Source organism: Citrus clementina, unplaced genomic scaffold (genome assembly GCF_000493195.1).
Source record: "Citrus clementina cultivar Clemenules unplaced genomic scaffold, Citrus_clementina_v1.0 scaffold_9, whole genome shotgun sequence".
Lineage (NCBI taxonomy): Eukaryota > Viridiplantae > Streptophyta > Magnoliopsida > Sapindales > Rutaceae > Citrus > Citrus x clementina.
This window is the reverse complement of record NW_006261964.1, coordinates 15,980,552-16,006,798: the sequence shown is the minus strand read 5'-3', so window position 1 is coordinate 16,006,798 and position 26,247 is coordinate 15,980,552. Positions and strand designations below refer to the sequence as shown.

The 26,247-nt window shown below is 34.8% G+C and overlaps 1 protein-coding gene across 2 annotated transcripts; it reads right to left on the bottom strand.

The window, feature by feature from the left end:
* Positions 1-17,316: 17,316 nt before the first annotated feature.
* Positions 17,317-25,557, bottom strand: LOC18032032 (probable sucrose-phosphate synthase 3). Of its 2 annotated transcripts, none has more exons than XM_006420900.2 (13): positions 25,396-25,557; positions 24,661-24,971; positions 23,617-23,849; positions 22,856-22,919; positions 22,065-22,760; positions 21,553-21,687; positions 21,343-21,474; positions 21,098-21,274; positions 20,963-21,016; positions 20,812-20,874; positions 19,424-20,380; positions 19,208-19,335; positions 17,317-17,766 (listed from the first exon to the last, which is right to left on the bottom strand). In XM_006420900.2, the coding sequence occupies exons 2-13, from the start codon at positions 24,940-24,942 to the stop codon at positions 17,484-17,486; spliced, it is 3,204 nt and encodes a 1,067-aa protein (XP_006420963.1). In that variant the 5' UTR covers positions 24,943-24,971; positions 25,396-25,557; the 3' UTR covers positions 17,317-17,483. The 2 variants fall into 2 exon arrangements, with proteins under 2 accessions (XP_006420963.1, XP_024046101.1); XM_024190333.1 differs by lacking the exon at positions 25,396-25,557 and adding an exon at positions 25,183-25,293.
* Positions 25,558-26,247: the final 690 nt, after the last annotated feature.

Here is a 26,247-nt window from a genome sequence, read left to right as displayed (position 1 = left end):
AATGGCGTATTGAAAAGTTTTAAATATCAAAATGATTTAAAACTAATCAATTTTTAAAAGTAAAAAATAAAATGGTGTATAATACAAGTATAAGAGCTTGCCAAAATTCAATTAGAGACGAAAAGATTTCCAAGTCTAAACAGGTATATCACTTCCTCTCATCCGGAAAACCGCTTTCTTATTGATTCCTCTCGAGACAAACTCCGGATAAGCGGATTTAGCAAACCGATAAGCCGGATTAGCTTTGGTTGGTCTCGGGTCAACATTCGAATAACTGGATTTATCAAATCGGAAAGCCAGATGTATTCTGGAGCTCACTAGATGCAAACCGGTCATCCGGTTATTCAATCCGGAAAATCGGATTTGCTAAGCCTCCTCTCTGCCTCAAAACTAGATAACCGGTTCTTCAAATTCGGAAAATCGAATTCGTGAAGCAATATTCTGTCTCAAAACCGGCCAACTGGTTATGCAAACCGGCAAGCCGAATCAGCACTTGACACATTCTGGAAGCTATCCGAACAACCGGATCACACAATCGGAAAGCCGTTTTCGGCTTTCATACTTCTGGACACTAACCGGCTAACTGGTTAGTGACATCCGGCAAGCCGGATTCGAGACTATATTAACTGTTCATCTTCTCCCTCTCATTCGGCAATCCGGATCTCGTTCTCTCTCCAAAAACTGGTTCCTCTCTCTCATTTTTTACTCCAAAATCCACCATTTCTACTCGGTTTTGATGCAAATAATCCATAAATCCTAACCCCCATCCGTTCTTATGCCTAAAATCAGACTTCAAATCCATTTTCAACATCTAAATCTCTAGATCCCAAATTCAACCTAGGGTTTAACTGAATTTTTCTCTCTCTAAAATTCTTCCCCTCTAGTCGTTTTTGATCCAAATTGCTTCTCAAAATCACTTTCAATCTTCATAATCTTCATTCTCTTTGCTTCTTTCAACTTCAAATCACTCCAAATCAACATGTCAAGCTCACGGCAAGCAGGGGGAACCTCCAACCAATCCAATTTTGAATCCACACTTTTAGAACAAGAAAAATTTAGTCAAACGGTTTCAACAAAGCTTCAGGACTCGTGAAGTACTCAATACATTTTATGTTTTACCGGATTGGATTCATACTCTCAATATTAGTCATATAAATTTATTTCAATTGTTGGGAGATGTTGGTTGGATTGATGTACTTATAATTGAGGAGAATTTGTATCCTGACTTAGTGAAAGTGTTTTACTCGAATATGGACGTTTCCGAAGAGAACAAGACTCGAGTAATCACCAATGTTGGAGGAGTTATGATTGATTTTGATGTTTCCCTGTTCCCTGTTAAACTCTATCCTAGGATCATCTGATTTTGGCCTAGATATTTATTTGCCTAGGAAATCTCCTAAACTTGATAGTTATGTTCATGTTGACGCCGTTCGTAATATTTATCAGCCTAATGATCTTTCTATTGAAGATTGTACCATTCATTTCCGCACTCAGTGTCTTTGTCTTCAAACTCGCATTTTGCTTCGCATTATTCAGTCCATTGTACTTCCTAGATCAGGGCATTTGGATAAGGTTTCTCACATGGACGTTCCTGTGATTGACTGTATTCTTAGACGTCGTCCGGTTAACTTGGGCTATACCATCATCCGAACCATGTTGACCATACATGCCTTGATTACCCGCTCCCTTCCATATGGTCACTTTATTACCCAAATCTTTAAATATTTTGATGTACCGATTCAAGAACCGTCGTGTAGGCCGTCTAAGGGTATCAATGATGATGTTATTTTCGGCTTAGGTTTTAAGTGGAAAAATGGCACTTGGGTCAAATTCACTGAAAACAAGTTTACTTTTCTTGCTCCAAGTGATGATCGACCACTTAATGCTGTGGTTCCAGCCGATCAGCTACCTGTTTTCTCACTCTTATTTCGGGGGCAACATAGACGCCGAGATGCTCCTGTGATTGCTTCAGCTCCTCGTGCCTCTGCATCCGCTTCATCACCTCTACAACCTCCTACCTCTGAAGAGGTTACTCTTTAGCAGCTTATGGATGAGGTGCGGACACTCTCGGTACGGCAGACTGAGTTTCAGCAGCAGCAGCTCATTCATGGACAACGCCTTCTCTTTGAGCACTTCGGCATTCCATATCCGTATCCACCTCCATCACCACCATCCTCACCACCTCAGTAGTCTCTTATACTTATATTTGGACACACCTACATTTCATTTGCTGCATTATGTTCTTTTATTTTCGACTGTATGGATGGTTCTTATGCTTTTGAATTATGTATTTGTTTTGGATGATATGGATTTGTTTTGATTGTTTGTTATGGATTATATTGATTTCCTTATGTTTATAGATATATTTTTTTTTAACTAATGGGCTTGTATTACGACTTTGATGATTGATAGGGGGAGCTTTTATTCTTTTTGATGATGAAGGGGGAGAATAATTTAATATGTGTTATAAAAAGTGTTATAAAAATATGCATGTATGCAGAGGGAGTCTTTTTAATAACTTGCATTGATTAAGGTGGAGCTTTTAATAACTAGATTAAATTTTTATAATGTGTTTTGTCATCATAAAAAAATGGAAGATTGTTAGCCTATATGGTTATAGATATTAATTTTAATGATAACAAACCACATGTATTGATTAAACAAAGATTTATGAATTGTGCTTTTTAAGAAAATGATGTTATGGAATTAAAGTGTTTTGGACTAAAATGAAAGTATTTTAAAACCTTTTATATTGTTTTAAAATTTCGGATTTGGACCTATTTGAAACTATATAAATATTTTGGGTCATTCTATAATTTCACCTAGTTTGGTTGAAATCATAATTTCAAAAAGTTTTGGGATTGACAAAGCATTATTTAGAAATTCTAAAATTGGACCTATTTGAAAGTTTTCATAACGTTTTGGGTCATAATACAGTTTTATAAAGTTTTGAGGTCAAACTGTAAATTTAGAAAATATTTTACTGTAGCAGTTACTGTAGCAAGCGGCTAACCGGATATGGTAAACGACAATCCGGATTCCTGGCAGTAAGCTTCTAGAGCATAAACGGCTATCCGGATTTTGCAAGCGGCAATTCGGATTTCAAAAGCAGCTAACCGGATATGAAAAGCGGTATACCGGATATTCTGAAATTTAAAGTTTTTCCTTAACCGTAACATAAAAGCGGCTAACCGGATTTCATAAACGGTAAGCCGGTTATGACCAAAATGTGCATAACGGCTAGTTTTTGAGCTCAAACTATATAAACTCAAATCCAATTCATTTTCAAGCCCTCTAGCAAGCATAAACAAAAAGCACACGAGATATCTTGAGCTTTCAATTTGCAAATCACAAAACACATTGAATCATCTCTTATTCTTCATTTTTGAATATCTACTCTTTGAGTGAGTTTTATTGTAACTTTCATTTCTTCATCTTAATTGTAAGTGTTTGAGTGTGTGAGACACTTGAGTGAAAAGATTGAGAGATAATCTCTTTGTTGTAAAGATTCATTGACACCTTGAAGTCAATTGTAAATGGTTGAAGCCTTGGAAAAGCTCGGATAGTGAAATCCTCAAGCTTGGATTGCTTGGAGGCGTGGACGTAGGCGGAGATTGCCGAACCACGTAAAAATTCATGTGTTTGTTTTTCTTCTCCTTTACTCATTTGTTATTGTGCTTTTATTGAACTTATTGCTTTCAATTTTATTAAGAAGTTAGATTGTTTGTTGTGTGGATTTGCTAAGATAATTTTTAAAATACCAATTCACCCTCCCTCTTAGGTTGCACACTTATATTTCATTCATGAATTAATAATTTATTAATTTATCGATTAATCAATATTTGATACATTAATAAAAATTTATTTAAGATAAATCAATACTATAAACGTAATTATATTTTCTAAAATGAGATATCTTCATGAATTAATAATTTATTAATTTGTCAAGATTTTACTCTATAACATTCTAGCAGGAGTAGGTATATCTCCTAAGTTTGATGTAGAGTTTAGCCTTTCAAAACAAGCTACAACACAACATTTTCATATCTTTAAAAAAAAAGTATTTCTATTTAAAAAATAAATTAAAAAATATGCATACTTAGTTACATTGATATTTTAGTAAAATAAATAAATAAAATTATAATTCGATCTTTTAAGTGCAATAAATTTATTAACAAATTAAATTTAAATACTTTTGCAACTAAATCACTTGTGTAATCAATGATTATGATATTATGATGAATTCTTTTTCATTTTTTTCTTTTCCAATCTATTTTATTTCTAGCATTAGAAATCACAAGTGAAGTGATAATCCAACATGGCATGCACCACGTAAAGTACTGCACCAACATCACTAAATGGCATTATGTCATTTTTATTTATGTATATCCTACTAAATTCTTCAGGAACACTTTTGCATTTTTCACTTACACGTATGACATTAACTAGTAAAATTTATAAACCCTAATTCATAGTCTTGACAGTGGGGTTTTTAATTAAATATGTCCCAAAACAGGAGTATTTATTTATTTATACCCCATACTTGATAATTATGTATATATGACTTTTTGTGTTGTGTATTGACCAAAGTATCCCTAAAAGAAAAATATAAAACACAAGTTAAAATCACTCTAGCACACTCTTTCACTCCACACAACAAAAAATCATTCCATGACACTTTCAAAATCACTAATAAACAGCCAATGTGTTGAGATTTTGGTTTGCAATGAGGGGTATTATTTATCCAATTAATAAGGTATTTTACACTTTAAATTTATTTTATGTGTTATTTATGCATTTTCTTGATATTATATTATTTTTAAGGTTTTATTTGGTTTGTGATAAACAACAAAACAACTCACATTCTCAATATATTTGCATCATTTCATCGTATGTAATAGATTTTCAAACTATATTTGTTGAAATCTCATTTTATTCACAAACTTTTATTCTACACCTGTTTTACACGATTGCAGTCGTGCAAATGTACAAAATGTTCCAGTTGTTATGACACATTATCATTCTATTAGTGCAAAAAATATATTTTTTTTCACTGAATATGTCCTCTAATTATTACTGGATCATAGTCGTATATTTTAGCAAGTTACACGACTGCTGCCTTGTATGTATGAATTTACACGATTGTAGTCGTGCAAGTGTGTAAAATATTCTAACTGTTAAGAGTAGCGTATTAGTACAAAAAATACATTTTTAGAAAAGAAATATGTCATCTAACTATTTATTGGATTGTAATAATGTACTTTAATAGGTTACACGACAGAAGTCGTGTATATATGAACTTACATGATTGCAGTCATGTAAGTGAGCAAAATGTTCCAGTTGTTATCACATCCCAGCATTCTATCAGTGCAAAATATATATATATTTACTAAGTATCTCTTCTAACTATTTAGTGGAATGTAATTGTATATTTTAGCAAGTTACATGACTTCTGTCATATATGTATGAACTTACATGACTGTGGCAATGCAATTATGTAAAATATTCCAGCTATTATGACACCTTAGCGTCCTACACTACTAGAAAAATGGCTTTTATTGACTTTAAAATAGTGTCAGAAATTACTTTTACTGACACTTGTTAATTGTGTCAGTAATCTGGGAGTCAGAAAAATAGTGACACTTGTAAGTGGTGTCAGTAATTACTATTACTATAGTATCACTAAAATAATAACACCATGGTATCAAAATATTACAATACTATATTAGTATTTGTGATTACTGTTACTATAGTATCACTACTTTATTTATTATTTAAAAAAATAATTATATAAAATGACATGTTGCCCATTGATTTGTTGATAGAATTAAAAAGCTGTGAGAAATAAGAACAAAAATCAATTTATATATCAAAACCTTTTATAACATTTAAATATTATCAATATATATTACACAATCCAAATACTTCAATACACAAAGACGTCTTATTACAAGACATCTTATTTTTATGATTGAATAATCTTAACTGCTATTATCCAATCAAATTCCTTCTACTTGTAGCTGAATTTAAGGGCTAAATTTACCAAATCTAAAAGCTAAATTTAGAAGGATTATTATTTTTTTCTCCATGAACATAAGTACTGCGATCATGCATTATCACGGACAGCTTCATCATTCATGGACAGATTCTTCATGCGATGAATTTGATCAAACAAGCAAGTACTTCTCTGATCTTTGAAAAAAAAAAGCTTTTGATTATTCCAACAAACACCATAGTCCATAATCACCCAAAAAAAAAAAAACCAAAGCGAATGACAATATATTATTATTTATTTCTATTTTTCCTTTATATATATTAATAAAATATGAACTGACCTTATAAAAAGTTTACAGCTTGTTGAGTCACCCGAATGGCGTCCTCTGTGTGTGGAATTGCTTTTGGCCCCCATTCAAAAGTATTTTTCTGCAGCATATTTGGTCAGTCTTTTCCTCTAAACAGAATCAGTTGCATTACTAAGAAATTTGTTTAGGAAATGCCTGACTTGGAGAAACAGGATGAATACAAAAAAATATTTTCTCATAGACTACACATAAACAGAGCTTGACCAGAAAGATGTAACACATGACATGAATACCAAAAAAAAATTGTAGCTTGGCCTGAAATCAAATCATCTTTAGATAAATAAATAGTGTTGCCAGACAGCTTGTCCACAACATCACACACATCTAGAGTTTAGCACACAAATGTCGCTCAAAAGGTTTGATTAACCAGATCAGTCTGCCATATTAAACTTATCAATTTTGTAAATGGGGTGCAGCTAAAATCATTGTTAAGAGCATTGAAGTTAATACCTCTGGATGCCATTGGAAGACAGTCACATGATAGTTATAAGCTTGCACTATCGAGACATAGACCTGATAATGATTAATAACATAAGTTAGAATTGATAACACTAGATAAATTGCCATTAAAATATCAAGCATTCAGGCATATATCCTGAGTTTGTGTTTATATATAAAATAAATTCAACAAAGGAATATTTACTTTTGTACCTTATTATATTCATCCACACTAGTTGTCAAGATCTTAAAAAACTTAGCTAGCTCCTGGTTTGCTTGCATTCTTTCAGGTGAAATGCCATACTGTTGTAATGGTACAACATATAAAATTTCAGATCAACCAAATTATTTACTCAATCATCCATAATAATTTAATAAATCTAAACATTTTTAGAGTCCATTGTCTCCCAAAATTGAAGTGCACTGATCTAAGGAATCAATTGTACAAGAAGTCCATATAAATGGAATTCTTCCATGAATCAAAGAGGCTCACGACAAAGCAGGATTTTCAAAAAAGCTCGCTTATTAGACCCAACACTTTCGTAGAGCTAGATATTCATGAGTGACTAGCATTATTACAGAAGATGAAGGAAATTAAAACAGAGAATTGAATCTAACAATAAATGCCACACTAACTGCCATTTATTGCATAAAATATAAATGCCACGCTAACTGCTATTTATTGCATAAAATATAAATGCCACGCTAACTTGACTAATTTTACAAATTTGGTGATGATGCATTTAAGATTATGGTTTAAAAGAATAATTCAAAGACAGCAGTTTCAATTGCCAGATTAACAATTCTTTTATTTCTATTAAACATAAAAAAAAAAAGAAAAAGAAATGCAAAGAAGTAAGGGAGATAGAGGAATACGGGAACTGAGGTCTACCACACAAACATCTTGAAGCTCAGTTTCTCCACGTATCATATCCTTTTCAGCAAGGGCTGCCCTTTCAAGTAGTGTTTTGCTCTCTTTCTTCATTAGCTCACCAGAAAGGTTCAGCTCATTTACATTTTTCTCAGCTCTAACAAACATTGCCTGTGTATATATTCGAACAATTACTGAATCACACAAAATTTTGAACCTGAGAGTTTACCTCAGTTGAAATGAACATGTTAAAAAAGAATTTTATGCAGCTGTTGATAGGGTAAAAATAACATCTATAAATTAAAAGAGGTACATGCCTCCTCACTTCGAAGTCGACCAAAGGTATGCCGAAACAAAAACCTTCTAGGCCCTGCAGTGAAATCCTCGAGGAATCAAATCTTATAGGATTTTGGAATGGCACATACCGATACATTTAATGCAGCCAAGAAGTATAAAATGCAAGAAAAAAGTGTGCAAAGATGGCCAGGGCAGAACACGTCCAAGGGATTCCATATTCAAAAATATGCTAGAGAGGCTTATTTAAATGGTTGAAACCTAAGAGTGGATATATCTCACTACCAGCACTAGTGACGGGAAAGCTGAACATATTCATCTTGGACTTCAACACTGGACAGCATAAACAAATAAGGAAACAGTCATACAATATGGTTGAAATTATCAAATTAAACTGAAGTCAAAAGTAACAACCTGCGGCCCATTGATGACCAACATTAAGCATGCTTAACATTCTGTTAGACTAATCAGCAGCAGTAGTGTTCAAGATCACAGCAAAAGTGACAACAAAAAGTGTCAAAGTACTAGCAGCAGCAGCAGCAACAGCCATGGTTACAAAAGTTCAATTATGATCTTGTTATTGCTACAGGCAAATAAAAAGAAAGAATAAAAGAAATGCTGAGAAATTAAAAAATTTTATCAGCTTATCCACTCGCACTCCAGTCCCCTCATCCTTGCCATTTTCTTTCTTCTCTCAACAGTACCACTGCCGATGATGACAAGACCGTCGACGACGACACGGTCATCGCCAAGTTATTTATTTCATGATTTCTCTCTTACGCACTCATACATAGTTTCCATATACTGTGAAAGAAAGACACGTAAAACATTAGATTATCATTTTCTACTTGTGCTAATTGACATCACTGATCTCAGGCTTTCTTCTAAAACAAAATCAAAGCAGAAGTATCTCATCACAAAGAGTAAGTACACAGCAAAAGTAAGAATTTTTATTCATAAAAGCTTAAGCCTTTTTCCGTTTAATGTATATAATAAAAACAGAGGTACTTCGTTCTCAAAACAACGAGTCAATCAAAAGCTAACAAACTTTTTCCCCCTAGTGAACCAGTTGCTTATCTCCTCTAATAACATTTTGTTCATCCATTCGAAAGAGTAGATAAGCAAGATCATAAAAGAAACACAAAACCCACAAAAACAAAAATCTTGTACACATTAATATAGAACAATAACATATCTACAAAAAATAATGAGGAGAGTGTAAACAGAGGAAGAAGAAATGTAGGGAATTACCCTGAAGAGAAGGGGCAAGATTGAGAGGGAAAAATTGAGTTGGATCGAGAGCAGGCTCAACCGCAAGGGAGAGGAAGCGAAACCTGTATTGTTGAACTGAGCCAGCGAGACGATGGAATGCAATGGGATGGATGGTAGAGGACTGCTTGCGCCCAAAAGCGATGATTCACTGCGGTTCCCTCCAGTCCGTTCCGTTCCCAGGTTGGATTAGGGGAACATTCTAGCGATTGCCTTCGTGGATCCAAACGCGCTCGTCGGTACGCTTTCCGGCTCGCAACGACTCAAATGGGCGAGTCTTCTTCGTTTTCCTTTCTCCTTCAGGTAGTTGAAGAGAGACAAGATTGAGAGGGAAAAATTGAGTTAGATAGTAAAAGATTGTGTTGGATTGTAAGAGAAAGATAAGAGAGGAGTGGCTGAGAGAAGAGTCGGGGTTGATAAGACGACGCAGTAAGATTAGAGTTTTGTGAATTTGGTGAAGTTAGGGTTTTTTAGATTTGGGGAGTTTAGGAGGGACGAGATAGATTAAAAATTTTGTCTAAATTAAAAGTTAAAAAAATAATGTTTGGTTTAGTAGTTAGTTTTCTAAACTAGAAAATTTGAGATTTGGACATCCTGGTCTTTTGTTCGGAACTTAAACGCTTGAGTACTAGAGGTTCTCAGTTCAAGTTTTATTTGGAACTTAATTAGAATTATTTTATTTTTATTACTGATACCTTAATGTCAGAAATCTCTGATGCCTAAGTTACAGACACTATAGTATCAGTAATTTGTGATATTTTTATATTAAACACGGAAAATGGTCCATATGTGTGAACATACTGATACTTTTTAAAAAATTGTCATAAACCAAGTGTCAGTAAAGACCATTTTTCTAGTAGTGCTATTATCATATTTCCTACACGTGAAGAGAAATAATAGAAGTTGTAATCAAAGCTCCACAAATTCCACAAAAGCATAATCGATTTCCCTAATATCGACAACAATCACACTGCCAAAGTCTTCGCTTTCAGAGCAATCTTCCATAACTCATTGTAGAAAGTATTAGCATCCAATTGAACACATTAGAGGAATAAGGAAATAATCGTTTGGAAAAAATGATATTCATAAATAGATGATAACCTCAACTTGATCATATTAACCTAAATGAAAAAGAAAAGCTTGCTTAATTAGTTCACTTCGAATTAAATTGTCCTTTCGTGTCAATAAGTCGCACAGGAACTAGCTACGCTAGGGTATATTAATCCAATTTAAATGAAATTATCTAAACATGAAAAACCTTTACCCAGTGTTAGTGCCTTCAGGAAACTAGCTTAAGAATCAATTTATAGTGATTAATTACATGTGCTGTGAGTCCTAGCCACTGCAACTCTATTTACCTTCATACAAGTATAAAGTTAACACATCGGCAAACTACCACCCAAAAATTTAAAAATAAAACTACAGATTGAACTAAGAAATGATGATCTGACCTTTAATTTAGTTGAGTATGCAATAATTCAGTTAAGCATATCCAAAGAAATTAACACAATACAATTCAAAGCATAACAAATTAAAATCTCAATTGAGGCAAAAATAGTGATTCGACATTTAACAACAGTGTCTTAGGCCTCGCACATGATTTGTCCATCATGATGGAGTCCAAGCGAACCGATCTAACCATAATCCCTTTTATTTGGTGAATTTACGGCAGTCGAAGATCGAATTAGCAGAAGAAAACAAAAGTTCAGCTAACACGAAATCCCGAGAAGTCGAAGCGAGAGGGGCAGTGCGCACTTGAGCAGGGTGAGCAAAATGTGGAGATCTAAAGAGGATCTTTTGAGCTTGTGGCATAGTGGCATGGTGGATGTTTCGTAACCTAATGTAGCTCATTAGGGTTTCGTATGGTATGGGTCTTAGAATTTGAGCAATGTTGTTAGGATTTCCCATGGCATGGACCCTTGAATTTTAGGGCTCGAAGGGGAGATTTTTTAGAGGTACGAAAAAGAAGGATCTTGCCAGAGAGATGAGGCGGCTGACCATAGAATTAGAAGTTAGGGAATTTTATTTTTATGTTGATTTTTGGGTTTTTTGCTTTTGCTTTATGTTGTTGTTATTTTAATATGATTATTTGAACATTTTCAATATAAACTAAAATACGAATTTGGCCTGGTGGTTTGTTGTTTGAACATAAAGCACTTCAATTTTGAGGTCTTAGGTTCGAGTAGCAACTAAAACAAAAATAGACTTTTTTTTTTTGTTTCTGATACCTGAGTGTCGATAATCTCTGATGTTTCGAGTAGCAACTAAAACAAAAATAGACTCTTTTTTTTTTGTTTCTGATACCTGAGTGTCGATAATCTCTGATGTTTAATCTACAAACACCAGAGAATTAATAATTTGTGACACTTATCTGTTAAACACGAAAAATGACTCAAATATATGTATCTAATACTTTTTAGAAAAGTGTCAGAAGACGAGTATCAATAAAAGCCATTTTTTTAGTAGTGTGTATGGCCCTCAAGCAATAGTAATCGTGGAAGTTGGCACTAGTGTCTTGTAGTAAATTTGTCATTACAATTAAAACAAAAGTCCCTGCGCGCGTCTTCTTTGCATCTCCTTTCAAGTCAGTCTCTTCACGGGTAAAGCTGTTGGTGTTGGTAGAGCTGGTGGGGTACGAGGGGATGGTGATGGCAGTAAAAACCCATTTTGCCTCTGTAGTTGTTCATCTTTCATTCGAGCCAAGCTAATTGCCTCCTTCAAAGTCTTAGGCTTAAACATACGAATGGCTTCTGAAATTTCTAACCGTATACCACCCATGAATGATCTTACGAATGCCTTCTGCGACCAACCGTCAACCCAATTACCCAGCCTCTCAAACTCTTTTTGGTAATCACGGAGGGATCCGATTTGTCTAATCTTTGATAAAGCTTCATCAAAATCTTCACAGTCTATGGGTCCAAAACGAGCCAACAACTTCTTTTTAAATAATTCCCATGTCACCACGCGGCCTTCCTCCCGATAAGCTCGACACAACCACTGCCACCATTGGTTAACTTCTCCTTCAAGGTGGAAAGTAGCGAGAGGTACCTTTTGGTTATCTGATGTGCCTTGAAATTCAAAGAATTGAGCTACTCGGTTGAACCATTTAGTCGGATCTTCTCCAGAGTATTGCGAGAATTCCAATTTTTCCATTTTAGAAGAGAAACCTTGTTTGTCGCTATCATTGTCCTCATGGTATGAATAGGACAAAAGGATCCTTCTCTATGAAATAAAGGATCATCCTCGTCCGTTATTGTTGTTGTAAGGGGCCCCTTCAGCTGACTCTTTTGTTGAAAGCAAAACCTCAGATAGTTTGTAGATAGCTTCGTCCAAATGTTGCATCTTATCATTGATACCAAATTCCAGTCTTTGCACTTCACCAAGTCTAGCCTCTAAAGCCTCGATTCTTTCTTTGTCGGATGCCATTGTAACGAAGCTCTGATACTACTGATAGGTCCCAGTCAAAGGTTCGTTAACGATAGCAAAGGATAACAAAAATATTCTCTTAAGGTGAGAACAAACCACACTGAAAATTTAATTAGAAATATTCAACATATTTCTTTAATTGATTTCAAAGAGCATAAATACAAATCATTTCACTACCCAACTTCAGCAACTATAGCCGAAATTAATGGTCCTTATTATACCATAAAGGAAAGAAAAAAAAAAAGAACCATGACACGTTCCTGCACGTGGTTATTATCACTCCCGATTGCTTGGCCATAATGGAACAAGAACTTAGCTAATTAAGTGGGCATTGCATGCTTGCATGCAGACGTGACTCCATGCATGCATGCAAACGTGACTTCATCTTTGGCTAAGTGGCCATTGCATGCTTGCATGCAAACGTGACCTCATGCGTGATATTTCGGGTTCCTCTTGACAGCACGTTGCTAACGACGTGGCACATGCAAAGTTGTATCATTAACTTCTTAGATGAGATGTACCATTAGATGAATCATGACATCTTAAAAGGCTGGAAGAAAGTGCATCTCAAGCAGGCATGCCGTTTCAACCGCATCAACTTACGGTTGATGAAGTGTGGCCATATTTACAACATTGTTGCACAATGAATTGAAAAAATCTCTTATAACTTTTTTGACAGCCTTTATAGCTACAAGCAATAATTGTTGCATGAGAACATGACAGTCAAAAGATAAATGAGTGAGTTTTTATCTCTGAAGAAGTCTGGTACTTTACTTCCCACATTTTCAAGCAAGGGCAAATCATCTTTATATTCTTATGATCTTCTATCCAATGAAATCCAAAACTTATCCATTCTAAACTTAAAAGCAATATACTAAAGCCTAAAGTTTTAATTAGAACCTCGTAACCAAACGTGCTTAGACGTTCGTATGCAAAAATTGTACCTGCTTATTACCAGAAAAACAAAAGGGAATTAGGTTGGACATAATAGCAAAGATAAAACAAATAAAAAATAAAAAAGGAAAATGCTAAGTATCAAGAAAAACAAGAGAATGACGAGAGAACGAAGCATGTGGTGGGAGGAGAGAGAAAAAAAATCTGACAGCAGAGAGAGAAGAGGCAATTGTCTCGTCCTCTCTCGTTGTTCTTGATATTTAACAACACTAAAAAAAATAAAAAAACAGCACATGCAATTTTTAGTGTTGTTTATTTGCTGCTTTATAGCTAAAACTGCATCTAGAAATCTTAGGTACTGTAAAAACAGCAAAACTGTAGCGTGACAGCACCTAATCAATAATTTTTTAAGTGCTGTTTTAGATGTGAAAAACAGCATGATAGCACCAAAAAAGTTTTTAGTGTTGTCTAGATACTGGTTTGCAACTAAAACAACACTTGGAAGGAGTGAAGGGGGCGACGAATGAGATAAAGAAGGAGGCGATGACGAGGCGAGCATGGTGGGGCTGGTGAAGGAGATCTTGAAAGAAGGGTAGAGGATCTGGTTTTGGGGGAGAAGATGAGAGAGTTGGAGACGGACAAGAGAGAGAAGTTTGACAACTTCGACGACAGGAAATGTACAGCAACGGTTGTAAACTAAAGTGAAAAAGGGTTGGATTCCATGTTGCTTAAACAGCAATGCAACATGGAATATATTATATTATATTAACACGCAACGCATATTAAGATAAGGAAAAAGTTATTTCCCCCGATTTTAAACCCCGAATTGCACCCCGAATTAAAACGCACCGTTTACTTTTTTCTCTCCACACGTGTTTCTTCATTTTGTCTTCACTTTCCAAAAAAGTGCTTTCACTTTCCACTTCTCTAGTTAGCAGCACTCTTTGCTTTCACTTTCCATTTCACTTTCCCGTAAAGCAAGGTAAACATTTTGCTTTCACTTTTCATTTCTCTTTCCAGTTAGCAGCACTCTTTTTCTTTAGGCAGATTCGTCACTTTCCATTTCTCTTTCCAGTTAGCAGCACTCTTTTTCTTCAGGCAGATTCGTTTGTTAACTCATTCAGATATGGACTTAAATGATTTCATTCCATTTTTGGTTTCAAATCCACTCAACCACGCCACTTGCGTCCTAATCCAATCTCTTTTTTTCCCCCCTTCCCTCAACTCTTGTTCGATGGTTCGTTCTCTTGCTCTCGTTCAATTTTCGTTATTATGTTTTATGCATGTATTATCATCTAATGGGTGGTTTTTATGCTGACTTCTTGTGGTAGCGATAGCTTTATTTATTTAATTATTTTTGGTTAATTGAATTAGTTATCGAGTCGGATACTGTGGGTGTGATTGCTATAAGATTTTGTAAATTACAAAAATTAAATTGGACAGATTTTACATATTTCGCTTGCTATCTTCGAAAAAGAATTTTATTGTTAGTTGCAAGGCTTTTGTACTTGATTCCTTTGGTTTGGATTTGGATGTTTGGAATGATGAATATCGGTTGTGCTTTGCTGCTACTATGCTTAGATCCTTAATTATCTGTGTTATGCCTGTTTTGGTCATTTCTTCTAGGGAGGTGGTGTTATGTTTCTTCAAGGGTGAAACAGAGGGTTGCTTGGTGTTTGGTTATGAACATAGTGATTTTTTGTTTGACTTACTCTTGCTTCTTCTATTTTTTAATAATTTTTTACCGGTTAAAAATGTTTAGACTGGTATGTTTTTTATGTATGCTTGAATTGATTAGGTTTTTTGAGTTTGATTAAAATGCTAAATAAATGGTGGAAGCAAGGAATTGAAAATTTGATGATAGTTTATTATTATTGTAGGAACTTGATGTAGTTATATTTGAATGGACGAATATTGCTTCAGTACATGAATCATTATGGGCAACAGATACCATGCTTGTTTAGCAACATGAGCAGCCAATCTCGAGAGAGCTTTTCTCATGTTTCTATTTTATTTTCCTCCAACCCTGGGAATTGGACACTTTGACACACTGGGAATTTAATTTCTATTTTATTTGTGTGTAACTGGTGCTGTAGTTGTTGTATGTTCTGATTTATTTTCTTCTTTTTTTTCTGTTTCATAGTTTCGGAAATCAATTAACCACAATGTCAACTAGCACAAGTGAAATTCGAAACTCACAGCAGCTATGTAACGGATGCGGTAATTACATGGAGTTATTAACGTCACGTACAATAAAGAATCCAAATCGTAAATTTTGGCTTTGTAAAAGATGTAATAATTTTTAATGGGCTGAAGATCGTAAACCAAGCGAAGAGAAAATTGATTTGTTAGTGGAGGAGGTTAGAAAGTTAGCATTAGAGATTGAGTGTTTGTCCGTTAAATTCCAATTCGGGGTAAGTAGCAGCACTCTTAAGATAATAACATTACGTCATTACCCATCGATTTCATAACCTTACTAAGATTTGCTTGGTTACTGTTTCGTACGAATGGCTTCTGTAATATTATATTTTATTACTATTAATGAAATAACGGTCATTAAACCATGTGAATCACGGTTTTGGAAAAAGGTCATTACCTATAATTAATTATTTTACATTTTTATACTAGTAATAGATTTTTAAAAAAAATTTAATAAAACTTATTCCATTGTTGTCAACACAATTTTATTTTTTTTAACCGACGAGTTTTTTTTTCCTTTGTTTAATTAAGGTAAATGAATAAATTATTTTCCACTAAAATTCCACAGAAATTATGTTAATTGTTTATTATAAATTTATTTATTTTACATTCTATTTATTAATCTTATATGTAATTTAAAAATTTTATATTTATCATAGAATTGACGCCGTAATTTTAACCACAACATTATAGATTTTTCTGACTTGATTGTTATAGATGCACTAAATTCCAAAAACCAAAAACTATATATACTCCTCTCAAACTACAGAAATAAAGTGATTGAGTGAGAGAAACTAATGGCTCTTATTGAATGAACTTTGTTGTAACAATTTGTTTTCACATAGTATGATATTTGTTTGCTCTGTGTCTAGGTTTGCATGGTTTTCCTTTTGGATCCACCCAAATGGCCATGTATTGTTAATTATTTGAGAATATGCTCTAATACATAACTCAAAAATGATTTCTAAGAAATAATGTGTAATTTACTTATTTTACATTTTATTTATTAGTTTTCCGTGTAATTTTTAAATTTTGCATTTATTATGGCATTGATGCTGTAATTTTTAACCATGCCATTATAGAATTTTTTGTCTCGACAGTTATAGACGCACTGAATTTTTAAAAACCAAAAACCATATATACTCCTCTGAAACTGCACTACAATCAGAAATAAAGTGACTTGAATGAGAGAAACTAATGGCTCTCGTTGAATGAACTTTGCTGTAACAATTTGTTTTCCCATAGTAGGCCCGCGTGGTTTTCGTTGTGCATCCACGCAAATGGCCACGTATTATTAATTGGTCGAGAAGATGCTCATCATATATTGGGCAAAACTATGGTGCATACTACAGATACATCCAGCCATTAGATTCAGCTACAGTTTTTATCATAAGTTGGATCCAACGGCTGGAAACAACTGTAGTACTATACTACAGTTGTACCATAGCCGGACCCATAGCCCTGATTTCTAAACGAGACAACGTAAGATTCTGACGCCGATCATCTTTGAGTGGTCCATTTGTACTCAAATTTAACAACTAAAGCTTTTCAACGATTAGGCTACGTTTGCCATTAAATCCAGAAAAAAAAATTCCGTATAAGAAAATCCTCCCAATGAACAGGAAACTTCCACTGCATTTGAGCGCCAAAAAAGAAAAAAAAAAAGGATGCAATAATAATAGAGAAGTTGAAGAGGGTAAAAAAAAAAATTTACAGAGATTACTACTATCTCACATTCCCACGGAAGCTTTAGCCACTTGTCTTAGAGCACTGGCGATTTCATCAACCTTTGCGTTTGCATTTACATGCGCAATCAAAGGGCTCTCACTTGGAACAATGTCATCTCGTAGGTTTGTGGTTCTGAGCAGCTCTTCCGAACCCTTTTCCACCACCCCTTTCATGATTAAGGTTTTATGAGCCCCGGAAATGAGTTCCTCATAATCTGTATCGCCACTTTCACCAAGAATGACGAACATGTTGGCGACATTCAATCTCCAACGAACAAACAGATACCTAACAATCAGAAGAATAATTAATGCTTTTATCCAAAAGTGATTATAATCATGCCCCATTTAAACAATGTCTCTGTAATAGACCAGCCACTAAATAATGTGACTAAATAATTATGAAAGCTATAAGTTCTTCATGAAAAGAAACCACTAGAATAGCATCATTTTTCGTCACAAAAAAATTGAAAAAAATGTTCTTAACAATGGATAAGTCAAATGTAGCAAGCATGCAAAGAACCAGATTGACATAACTAATTATCAAACTTTAACAAATATAGTCATAATTTAACTAATGTGAATATGTACATACACATGCTCACAAATGCTGTGGTTACACACACACACAAACACACATACATGTGAACAATTAGGCTCAGGTCCTGTCAAAGATTTTAGCAAAATCCCATCTGTTGCCTGTAACCAACAGCTTAGAGAATCCTAACTTAAAACAATTAGAGAAAAAAATCAATTCAAATCATAATTTTGTATAATCCTACAACTAATCTATCACCTTGTAAATATTGATATTTTAGTACTTAATGTAAAAAAATACAGGGTAAAAAAATACAGGGAAAAAAAAAGTTAACTATTGATATTCAAATCATATTTTGGTATAATCCTACAACTAATCTCATCACCATTTCTTCTTTCTCCGAAAACTCTCTCTAAATAAGATAATTTCTTTTAATCCTTCTTCATCACTTCATTGCGATTGTTCTATAAATAGCCCCCCTTAAAGAAGGTTTCACATTTGCCTCAAAACAAACAAATTATAGATCAATGAGAAAGCTCAATGTTTCATAAATTCACATGACAATTGCTAGTATGATTTGAGTAGATTATTGATTTATGTCACTGGAATTGGAAAAAGAATATGGTGGTTCACAACCAAAAAGATTTTTATCAATCATTGTTTAGAAGGGATATTTCTATACATAAATCTAAGGATAAAAAAATGTAAAATCCCAAAAAAAAACAAATATTGAGGACTAGATTATCACCTTACCACACCACACTACACTGTCCAAAAATAACACAATTATCATGAACTGCGAAGACCCAAGCTCTGTGTTTCTTGTTTTCAATTTTACTAATTTTTGCCATGACTTAAATCTATGGACAATAGTCATGGCTTCACTTTGTCGATCGAAGGGGCTACTTTTTGCCGTGACTATCTAGGACTTTCAGAACAAAAAAATGTTTGTCAACAAACCAATATACGGCAAAGGAAAGAAATAATGAATTGAACATGATATTAAATTAGGTAAATGGAGGGGAAATAGGTAGAACGTTTGACTAACAAAATCTGAGCATGCACTAGAGACAAGTAATGTATATATACAACATAAATGCACGCAAATGCTGTTGTGACATGAACTTATTATATCAACAGTGAAAGGTCAATACTTGTAATGTAGAAAATGAGCCTAATTGTGTATTTGTACCTGAGTGCTTGTGATCTAGAGGCAAGGAGAGGAACAATTTGCATTCTCGTTGAGTTCCTGCAATACATTGGATGGCAACGAAGACCTCGCATCCTAAGCTTCTGCCTCAAATCATCGATACGCCTAGCCTGCAATACCAAACCACCATTATTAAGTCCTGCCACTCCAACAAGTTACTTGCCATACCATTGAAGTGAAGCCCACCTTTCTCATTACCTTACTGGGATCTTTTATCAGATATGAAATGCAGTGGGCATTGCTTGATTTCTGATCCTCCTGAATGGGGCTGGAAGAATTTTTTGAATTTTCTCCACCTTCAGTTGTATTCATAAGCTTCCAAATGGTTTTCTTCAGACCGTCACATCCCCAACGGTAGTCAATATGTGATGCATAGTCAGGATCTGGAAAAAGCTTTCCACCTTCTTCTGTATAAGTACCTGGGTAATACATTTCACCCCCACTGCTGCAAATTAAAGCATCAAATTCGTTTGCTTCAATTTTCATTGAATTCAAGAATTCTATTGTTTCAGACACAGGCATTGCTGTTGATAGAGCAAATCCTGTGACTCTTGCAGTCTGATGATCCAATCGAACAGCTTTAAATAGATCATACATTATCTGAATCATTTTTTTATCAGGAGCCCCTTTGCTGTCATAGCAGTCAAGTGCAATAACAATCAACCTACGTCTCCGCCTCAACATGGGATACTTGCTTACAACATTCTCAAGCAATTTCTTCTCAGCTTCCTTATCATTTGAATCAGAATCTGGTTTCTTGATCTTGCTTAGAACTCGTTTCACTTGGTCTTGCACGGGGTCACCGGAAGATGCAGCTGTATAGTCAAGAGACCCATTTAGAGATGATTTATCTCCATCCACAGAGAGCCTAAGCGACATGTCCTGCACGTCCTTAAGGGAGTCATTAAAGGAAGATTCTTCAGCAGCCATCTCGTCCACTGGAGTATCAGTTTGCCACTGTGGGTGCCTCATCCGACAAGCTGCTACTCTGGTCAAGTAAGTGCGGCAATGCTCAGGCCATGAGAAAAGATGTATATTCTTCCAACCATTTTTTCTACATTCAACCCATAAGTTCTTCTCTGATACCAACTTAAGCAGTGCATCGGCAATGCCTTGTTGATCATGAGGGTCCACAAGCAGGCCATTATTCAGTGCCTAAAATCATAAAGAGATAAGAGTAATTGCGCCATTAAAAGGATCAAATAAATTTCTGCTTGAACAAATGCCTACGTGTTTGACACCTGATTTTTCTTTTTCTTTCTTTTTTTTGAAAAAGTATTGCGACACTAGAAACGCCAAAAACTAAATCCCTTCTCCACCCATGTGAGCAGGGTTCCCCAGACCGCCTGTACAACCCAAGAGGTTTTACTAATTGAGCCAACCAGCACTGACATGTGCTAGACAGCTGACTTGACAAAGATGGAAAAAAAAATGTAAACAATAATAACAACCCAACTAAACGTTAAGTTATAGATTTTAGATATTCCTTTTCCTCAGTATTTTCTTGTTGAGCAGTTGATATTGAACAACCTAACAAGTAGCCAAGTCATATCTTATTTATAGAAATACACGCAGGTCATCCTTACTCGATGTATATCAACGGGTCCTCCATTTTTAGTAGCCACCATTGGAAGCCCATGAGCTGCTGCCTATATAGTTTGAAACAGATACAGATCAAGTCCATTCCTTGCATATAAAAATTAATTCACAAAAAAGAGTAAAGGACTCATAACCAACCTCAATCAATGTGAGCCCAAATGGTTCAACCAAAGCTGGATTTATGAAGACTCCCTGCACTATTTTTTTTCACTTATCTAATCGTCAAAGTAAAACCATATAAATCTAGTTTAAGAAATTTAAGCTTCTGCAAACCTTTGTTTTTGCCGCAAGTCGGTATATTTCTGGAACATCATATTGCTTGTGATGCTTTGGATAAGCAACTTGCCCATAAAGATCATACTTATCAATCAATTTCAACACTGTTATAAGCACACTAGCATTTCCACTAGACATCTCCTCAATATCATCTCGATTCCCCATAATTAGAGTCTATGTAAAGGAATGTTAGTTACGTTGAGAATGTTATATCTTAAACCTAAAATAAATCACATACTTACAAGATTAGCAAGCTCCCTTAGGGGCCGACACTCTCCAAAGGCCTTTAAAAGCGTTGTTATATTCTTCTTTGGATCAGGCCTTGATAAAGCCAAGATCATTGGTTTGTGGGGATTTGTAAGGAACCGCATAACCTGCCAAAACATATAGCTATCAAACAATAACAGTTAAATTGTGGCGCTGCACTATGAGAATTGTGGTGAGGCACTCACATCAGACCATATCGCTGGAATTGCTTTAGGAGAAGATCCATCAGTACCACCAATAAGTGACGTGAGCTCCCCATCAACCTCAGGAGTGTCTTCTTGCGCAACAACATTGCTGAAATCCATGCCAGGGGGAATAACCTGAGAAATTTGAACTTTAGAAATAATCAAAAAGTAGAATCATGCTATCATTAGCTTTTAATGTTTTTAGTATCCTAACTTGAAACTTAAAAACATGAGTTCGTGATTGGCAGTAATAATATATATATATATGAACCTTGAGTTGCTTTTTTATTTGACAGTGTAGTGTATGAATGGGGAACTTAATAGAATGAAGTTTTCCATTGAGAAAATTCAAAGAAGGTATTATATTACGACGTTTGGAGAGAGATGAAGATTCAGTCTCAGCATATATTTTTATACATTCTTCCTTCCTTTCCATGTTTCAATTAACCATGACTCTCACAATCAGAAAATAGAACAGCTATTAAAAAAAAAAAAATGAAAAGCATTCTTACCACCATCCTCGGCATGTATCGGCCATGGCAATTTACCCCACGTCTAGCACGAGCACGTAAGACTTTCTCAAGCTTGACATCAAATCCATCATAAAGTCCCCATTGCTCATCAATCTCCTGTTTTGTGCTCGTGATCACTAGTTCAGCAGCATCAAGGGAAAGTTCTTCTCCTTCTATCCTCCTCATAATTTTATAAGTTGAATTGATATCCTCTTTTGATTGTCGTCCCTGCTTAAGAAGTTGTTCAAGCTTGTTTCTTCCAAGTGAATGTCCAGTTAGAACCATTGGAACATTCAAAGCACCTGAAAGGAGAGCAGCACTATCCCCTGCATCCGCGTAGTGGCCGTGAATCACATATGGCCAGACAGGCTGGCCTCCACCAATTTGTTCGCCTAAGACTTTTGACATATTAAGACAATGAGCTAGAGCTCCATCCACAAATTCTTGAATATATGGCCAAAGTAATTCTTTCCGTAGGTACTTGTCACGTGGACCAAAAGGAATCCTTATAATATACGCTCCACTGCTCTCTCCTACTTCAATGCCATCATCCTCAGGGCCACCAGTCAGCATTTCTGTTGGCTCACCATAACTCCAATCAACCTCAGGTGAGGAGACTTGACGAGAAAAAAGATCTACCCTGTATACACCAGGCATTCTTGCAAGTGCCCGGGCAAGCTCTACCACATATTTTATCTGTAAATTATTTCATGTAAGCACAGGACAGAAGCAAATAAGAACAGATACATCAGCAATCATGTTTGTAATTTGAATTGGAATGAAGTGGCTACCTGTCCACCGGTGTCAGAATCTCGACCAAGCTCCATGTTTTCTCCTCGGACCAAACCATGCAAGCTGGTAATAAAGACAAAAGAGTTTTATAAGTTGTATATGGGGGATTTAACGGGTCCTATAATGAAATTACTGAGAATATCAGTCATAGAGAGTTAAAGAAGCCCCAGATATACAAGTTATAGCCATGCATGCAATAACAATCAAGTCTAAGTTGGTTACGAGTAATAGCAGCACTTGTATTTCATCTTGAATGATGTTCGTAGGTTAACTTGATTTGTGATTCTGTAGGATTGAACAACTAATGTATCTTCTCTTTCATATAATTAATATCATTTATTTAAGATAGAGTATTGTGTTGATATAAGGTTTTTGGTCTTAATACTCTTCTCTGGCCCCTAAGAACAACAAAAAGGGAGAGGGAAGGGTAGGTGACATTAATAAACTGGATTCAGTTGCAGCAGGAGCTATAGAACTCTATGATTTATCCCTTTTCCTTCATCTTCTCAAAAACCAGACTTAATGCAACATTATATAAAGGAAAAGAAGACATTTAAACGAGGGTAGTTAATCCCGTTCTCCTGACTGTTTTGAAACAGGAGGCATCAAACATAGTCCCAATGACCATTAGTCATTTCCAACTCAGTAGCAAAATAATGATGTTCAAAGATTTAAAAGATTGATCAAGCAGTTAGATGGCTAGAACACCATAAGAAAACAAGTCCTTAATACGACTATCATATATTGGACAGAATCATACCTAATGAGAACAATATAGAGCTTCTTTTCCTTCTTATCATCAGACCATACTTCCAGGTTGGAAAAGTTCCGTTGGAACTTTTTCCTTGGGGTATCAGGTGTCTGTATTTCCCCCACACCATCTCCCTTCTCTCCTTCTGATAGGTCCTCAGACATGTCTTCAGTCACATCCCTGCGTCCTTGTTCCCGCTCCAATCTCCGATTAGCCAATCGTTGTAATTCCTCCCATTCCAACTGTACAGATAATGTTTGCTAGTTTAGCAACATAATTATATTGTTATTATAAAAACCAAAGTAAAATTTATCTAAACTGAAATTTACTAGCACAGAAGTTGGATTAATGACTAGAATGTTACCATTTGTGCACAAGTGAAAAAAAAAAAAAATTGTTCATAGGTTTCTCTCAGTTTTAGAAACTACAATAGCCAATGTGATTGCCGGCTGATTTGGGAATAATGCTAATGGAGAGATTGCAAAACCTTTGTCAAATCAGCAAACAACTTGTGCAAGCACACATGCACACATAGCACTGACACTGAAAAGATCTATTACTTTACAATTATGAATTTTCCCCTTATGTGATTAGGTTCTAAAACCGAGTAATAGATCCTTCCTTTGATGCTTACCAAAACAGGACATACACATTTTGATTTATTAATCATTAGCAAAATAATTAACAGGAACATAAAAGCACACAGTCCATAAATATATCCATATGTTATAAAGATTGTGAAGTATAATGAATTCAACTCATTTAACCGCATGATAACATTTAAAATTTTTCTTTGATAATTAGGCTCCGAGACTGATTAATAGATCGTCACCCATTGATGCTTTACCAAAATCGGATGTAGTTCGATTTATTAATCACTAGCACAACCATGAAATATATTGCAACCAATCCTTAAAAATAAACACACTCACTATTCGAATATTCAAGATTCCAAAGCATTAACAGCCATATAAAGAACAAAAACACATATCACATTTCATCCGAAGACAACCACTAAAACTAAGTAACATTGCAAGACAAAAATTGAAGGACCTGTTTCTTTTTGCGGGTAAGATGCCAAATGCGCCAGCACATGTTCTCAAGCCTAGAGCTGCGCTCACGGGTGTTACGAGTGGCAACAACCTTGATCCAAGTCCTGTAAAGATCAGTCTCATCGACACTCGTCACCACTTCCTCAACAAAATATTTGGTTGGATTGAAATGCCCTCTATCTGCCAAGTTCACTGGGGCTTGCTTCTGCTGCTCCTCTATTGCTGATGCCCCACTGTCCAATATCGCCTCCAAGTACCCATTTATCCACTCGTTTCCGGCCATTCTTGATCCTCAAATCCCCTTCACAAAAACTATCAAATCAAAAATGTAACAATAATTAGTTTATCACATGTGGGATTTACACACACACATATATATATGATAATGATGGTAAGTTATCACTAATAAAATAAAAACATGTATCCACTCAAATTCCATCCATTTTTTATTCTCAATTCCCTTATAAACTAACAAATCACAAACAATACTAACAATATTAACAATGTATGAGTGATCACTAACAATAATACAGTGTATCCACTCAGATTCGAGCCATTCTTGATTCTCAATTCCCTCATAGACTAACAAATAATAGATGTATAAATAATGGGAATTTTTTTTGTATGTATGGACAATGATGATGGTGATGATATAACGACATGCAAAAGTGTGAGCCCAACTGAAGTTAACTCAAATGAAATGAATGTAACATAGACATGACGTCGATTTTATTACATTTTGCTAATGCTATATATGGTTTCAATCTGTTTGTTCATTCGGGAAAAATGGAGAACAAGGGAAGCGAGTTTTGGTATTAGTAGGATTGTTGCGATTGTGAGAGAGAGTTGGAGAAAGAAGTGCCTGCCGAAATGGGTGACATGGGAAGAGAAAAGTGGAACCACATGACAAGTGAAAGCAGCACTGGGGTACATGGGGTTGATAGATGAACACGTGTAAGCCAGATGACGAGGGCATGATGAAAAGGATGCGGGTCTCATTTGTTTTCACCTTTTCCAAGATTGTCCGGTTCCCAATGCACGTTTACCGTTTTTCTCAGGCTGAAATGCTCAACTAATCACTTTTTTTTCCTTTTCAAAAATAACAGAGTAATTTGAAATAATCAATTCATAAAGAGATTAATAAAAAATTTATCTATTTTTTAAAGTAAATCCCAGTCATTTTTTTTTTTACTCTTTTTCAATTTTAAGATTTAAACTATAGCTACCAACTAAGGCTCTGTTTGGATTGGACATTAAAATACAACAAACTACTTATTTCATAATTTATGATAAAAAAATAATTTGGTAAATTTTGAAAAATTACTTATTTTATAATTTTTTTTCATTTTGATTGCAGCTTTTAAAAATAAGTAAGGAGTTGATTTTTATAAACAACTTATTAAATAAGTTACCACATCTTTTTAGAGTTCTTATTATAACCTTGATTTTTTTATTAATTTTTTTCACTTAATGATATTTTTTGTCTTTTAAAAAGAAAAAAAGCATGCCTAAACATGATTAAACATACTTAAAAAAATAAAAGGTACTTTATACTTACATCTATTTTGGTTATTATATAATAAAATAA